The sequence below is a fragment of the Portunus trituberculatus genome, chromosome 22 (assembly GCF_017591435.1).
Source record: "Portunus trituberculatus isolate SZX2019 chromosome 22, ASM1759143v1, whole genome shotgun sequence".
Lineage (NCBI taxonomy): Eukaryota > Metazoa > Arthropoda > Malacostraca > Decapoda > Portunidae > Portunus > Portunus trituberculatus.
This window is the reverse complement of record NC_059276.1, coordinates 5,992,776-5,997,775: the sequence shown is the minus strand read 5'-3', so window position 1 is coordinate 5,997,775 and position 5,000 is coordinate 5,992,776. Positions and strand designations below refer to the sequence as shown.

Below are 5,000 nucleotides of genomic sequence, written 5' to 3'. Positions count from 1 at the left end.
CAGGCAGGGAGTTCCAGAGTTTACAGAGAAGGTATGAATGATTGAGAGTACTGGTTAACTCTTGCATTAGAAAGTTGGACAGAGTAAGGGTGAGAGGAAGAAGAAAGCCTTGTGCAGCGAGACCACAGGAGGAGGGAAGGCATGCAGTTAGTAAAATCAGAAGATGAGTAAGTTTGAAAATAGCGGTAGAAGATAGAAAGAGATTCAACATTCCGGCTGTGAAAAAAGAGGCTGAAGACAGTACAGCACCACAAAACACGCCAATAAACAACACGGTACACTTCAACACCACTCAAAGTAACACCACAACACCACTGAAAGTAACCACATATCACTACAAACACCACTCAAAGTAACACCACAACACCACTGAAAGTAACACCACATATCACAACAAACATCACTCAAAGTAACACCACAACACCACAACACCACCCAAAGCAACACCACATATCACAACACTCAAAGTAACACCACAACACCACAACACCACTCAAAGTAACACCACATATCACGACAGCCCTACCACAACACCATGTAATAGCAAAATAACACAAATTAACACCACACACCACCACATCACCACAACACAACACCACAACACCACAGAGACACCACACCTATAAATATTTCTTCATTTTTACACTAACCTCTTAAAAAATATAGTAACTTAATCCTAAACGAAAATTTACATCTAAAATATATTTCTTTTCGTCTTTAAATACTTGCCTTTGACACATTCCATTAATTCACACACACACACACACACACACACACACACACACACACACACACACACACACACACACACACACACACACACACACACACGTCATCTCATCTGGACACGCCGAATAAAAGTTAACTAGGACATTTCAAAACAATTATTTCTCTGACATTTGTTATTTTTATCGATGTCCGCGCTTTGTGACATGAGAGAGAGAGAGAGAGAGAGAGAGAGAGAGAGAGAGAGAGAGAGAGAGAGAGAGAGAGAGAGAGAGAGAGAGAGAGAGAGAGAGAGAGAGAGAAATTCATAGCAATATCTCTCTCTCTCTCTCTCTCTCTCACTTGCTCTTCGTTATTGCTATTATCTTTATATCTTGTTATCTTGCTTCTCTCTTTATTATTTCATCTGTAGAGTCAAATTTTGTTTCTCGCTTTTCTCTCTCTCTCTCTCTCTCTCTCTCTCTCTCTCTCTCTCTCTCTCTCTCTCTCTCTTCCGCTTACTTGCTGGTTTACGTTCCTCCTTTATGAGTTTCCTTCCTCTCTCCTCCTCGTCCTCCGCCTCCTCTTCCTCCTCCTCCTCCTCCTCCTCCTCCTCTTCCTTCTCCTTCTCCTCCTCCTCTTCCCTCATCACTGTCTCTTTAATTACCTCAAATTATTCTTATCTTTCCTTTTTTCCTTCCTTCATCATCTTTTTCTATCAATTTTTGTCCTTTTCCTCTATTGCTATTGTTTCCTTCTCTTCTTCTTTCGATTATTCCAGTTCTTGTTCTTTGTTTTTCTTCTTTTTCCTTCTATCATTTCCTTTCTTTCATGTACTTGTTATATTTCTCCTCCTTTTTTTCTTCCTCTTCCCTTTTCCTTCTCATCTCCATCCACTACCATCTCCTCCTCGTCCACATCTCATTTCCCTTCTTCTTCTCCTCCTCCTCCTCCTCTTTTTTTCGTCTTATGTACGTACATGCTATATTTCTCCTTCATCTTCCTCTTTCTCTTCCTCCTCTTCCCTTTTTCCCTCTCATCTCCATCCTCTACCATCCACTCTACGTTCTTCTCTTCTCATTTCCCTTCTCCTCCTCCTCCTCCTCCTCTCTTTTTCGTTCCTATCCTTCCTCTTAGCAGTAATTCCCTCATACATATCTTCATCCACCACCACCACCACCACCACCACCATCTCCTGCTTCTCCTGCTGCCGCTCCTCAAACACGCCAGCACGAGTCATCAAATATTCCAAGCAAAACACCGCCAGCAGGAAAGCGGCCACAAAAATGCTCCGCCGCGTCAGGAGGAAACAATCACGCTATTTTTTTTCCCTCCCTGTCGCGAAGTGGACAACAAGGAGAGCGAGGATTCCAGCGCCAGTATTTCCAGAGAGAGAGAGAGAGAGAGAGAGAGAGAGAGAGAGAGAGAGAGAGAGAGAGGATATAAAATGTGCTAATGGGACATGGAGCGAAATGTTTAGACTAAGATACAAAGTAGAGAGAGAGAGAGAGAGAGAGAGAGAGAGAGAGAGAGAGAGAGAGAGAGAGAGAGAGAGAGAGAGAGAGAGAGAGAGAGAGAGAGAGAGAGAGAGAGAGAGAGAGAGAGAGAGAGAGAGAGAGAGAGAGAGAGAGAGAGAGAGAGAGAGAGAGAGAGAGAGAGAGAGAGAGAGAGAGAGAGAGAGAGAGAGAGAGAGAGAGAACCGTCATATCAACACAACTCTTAAACAAAAAAACAAACAAAAAAAAAAAAAAAAAACTATTCCCACATTATTTCACGGGCAAAAGTAAAACAAACCCCCCAAAAACAGAGCAAATAAATAAACAAAAGAACTAAACACACTAACAAAACACCAAACAAGAATCAACAACAATAAAAAAAAAACACTCTTTACAATCTCACTTAAATAAACACGTCACTTTTACACTTTTTTCCATTTGAAGCTGAAATAGACAAGTCACTCTTTGTCACTCTTTCTTGGTTCCTTGACGCCTCTCCCAAGACACATTTGAAAGGGAAGCAGCTGCCTGTCTCTCTCTTCCTCCCTCGGCTGGCTTTGAAGAGTCCATAGGGAGGAGTGAGCGCTCTAATATTGCAGCGCTGGCATCTTGACGTGGGGTGGAGCGTGACGGAGTGTCCCACGTGACTGCTTCTTCCTTTATTTTGTGACCTGTGTCCTCTATGTTTGAGCGGCGCTAGTCTCTATTCCTTTATCGTGGTTTATGTTATTTTGTGTTCTGCTTTCTTTAAGTCCTTTATTTTTTCCTGTTCTTCATTGTACTTTATTATTTTCCTGTGTTCTTTACTGGTGCTTTATTATTGTGTTCTGTGTTCTTAATTGTCCTTTATTTACTCCCTGGATTCTTTACTTTCTTGTCTTTTTCTGTTCTCAATTTTTGCCCTGTGTTTTTCTCTCTTATTTTTGTCTTTTGTTTTTTTGTCATTAATTTTGTGTTTTCTGTCCTTTATATTTGTTCTGTGTTCTTTATTGTCCCTTATTTCATGTTTTCTGTCTTTCTTGACGTTTGTTCAGATGTCCTTTATTTTTTTGTCCTGTTCTTTATTTTTTAGCTGTGTCTTTTCCGTCCTTGATTTTGTGTCCTTGAAATTTACCCTGCGTGATTTTCTTTGTTCTTGATTTTATGTCCTGTGTCCTTTTCTGTCCTTTATATTTTGCCTTTTCCGTTTTCTGTTTCTTGCCTCACCTTCATCTACCTTCTAAAGTATTAATTATTTAGAATCCTGTATACTCTTGTCCTCTCAATGATAAAGTTCCATATTGTCTTCTTATTCTATTCTATTCTCAAAAGCATCACAGTTTTTATCTACAACCTCATTCTCTTGTCCTCTTCCTATTGTAATATTGTCTTCTCATCCTCTCCTATCTTCTAACGTGCTTAACCCCTTCACTACTGGGACACATTTTTACTTTGAGATTTTGTGTACGATTAGACCATTTTATTGACATTAGGAAGGATCTATAAAGGTCAGAGGATTAATGGCAACAGTCTTCACTATTTCAATCCCAACATAAGATTCTGAAGCTGTATAAACTCACCAGATTGTAAGCAGAATGAATAAGGAAAAGAGTCATGGTACTGAAGGGGTTAATCTCTTCAGTACCGTGACGTGTTTCCATATTCATTCTGGTTACTATTTGGTGATTTTATACAGCTTCAGAAACTTAAGTGGGGATTAAAATAGTAAAGACTTTGGCCATTAATCTTCTAACCTCCATAAACCCTTCCTAATGTCAATAAAATCATCTCATAGTAAAAAATGAAGGTAAAAACGCGTCACAGTACCAAAGGCTTGAATATACCAAATCATCGCATTGTGGTGTCATTGTAGTGCAGTGTGCGTGTCCCTTCTCCAGGTACAGGCTGGTGCACGAGGCGGGGGACGGGTGGCAGAAGTGGCAGCTGGTGATCGGGGATGTGCAGACGCAGGATGTGGGGGATTACCGCTGTCAGGTGGACACGACGCCTCCCCTGGTGCTGGACGCGGCGCTAACTGTCACGGGTAAGTGTTGGAGTGTTTGGATGTTTGAGTGTGTTCCTGAGTGTTGGAGTGTTTGGGTATATACGTGAGTGCGTGTGTTAGTGAGTGTTTTCGTGAGTGTGTCCGTGAGTGTGTCCATGAGTGTGTCCGTGAGTGTCTGAGTGTGTCCATGAGTGTGTCCGTGAGTGTCTGAGTGTGTGCGTGAGTGTCTGAGTGTGTCCGTGAGTGTCTGAGTGTGTCCATGAGTGTGTACGTGAGTGTTTGAGTGTGTCCGTGAGTGTTTGAGTGTGTCCGTGAGTGTTTGAGTGTGTCCGTGAGTATTTGAGTGTGTACGTGAGTGTTTGAGTGTGTCCGTGAGTGTCTGAGTGTGTACGTGGGTGTGTACGTGTTCTTATTTTGTCACTTTTTTTTTGTTTTTCTAGTATTTTCAGTGTTTGTCTTATGTATTTCTCGTTTCTGTTCAATATCACATACGTTCTCTCTCTCTCTCTCTCTCTCTCTCTCTCTCTCTCTCTCTCTCTCTCTCTCTCTCTCTCTCTCTCTCTCTCTCTCTCTCTCTCTCTCTCTCTCTTGCCCTCTCTCTGATTCAACTGCATTTTCCCTTTTTCCGGCTTCTTTATTCTTTCCTTTTCCTTTCCTCTATGCCCCATTTTTTTCCTCCTCCTCCTCCTCCTCTTCTTCTTCTTCTTCTTCCTCCTCCTCCTCCTCCTCCTCTTTACGGCTTAGGGACTCAATCGGCAAAGAAGAGAAAAGTGGAAAGAGAAAGAAGAACAGGAGTTAATGGAAAGTTGTAACCT

The 5,000-nt window shown here is 41.7% G+C and overlaps 1 protein-coding gene across 1 annotated transcript in view; it reads left to right on the top strand.

The window, feature by feature from the left end:
• The window catches only part of LOC123507553, a 103,539-nt gene that overhangs the window by 77,248 nt on the left and 21,291 nt on the right, over positions 1-5,000 (top strand). The window contains exon 5 of the mRNA XM_045260479.1: positions 4,079-4,224. Within this exon, the coding sequence (XP_045116414.1) occupies positions 4,079-4,224 (146 nt within the window). The remainder of the gene's footprint in view (positions 1-4,078; positions 4,225-5,000) is intronic.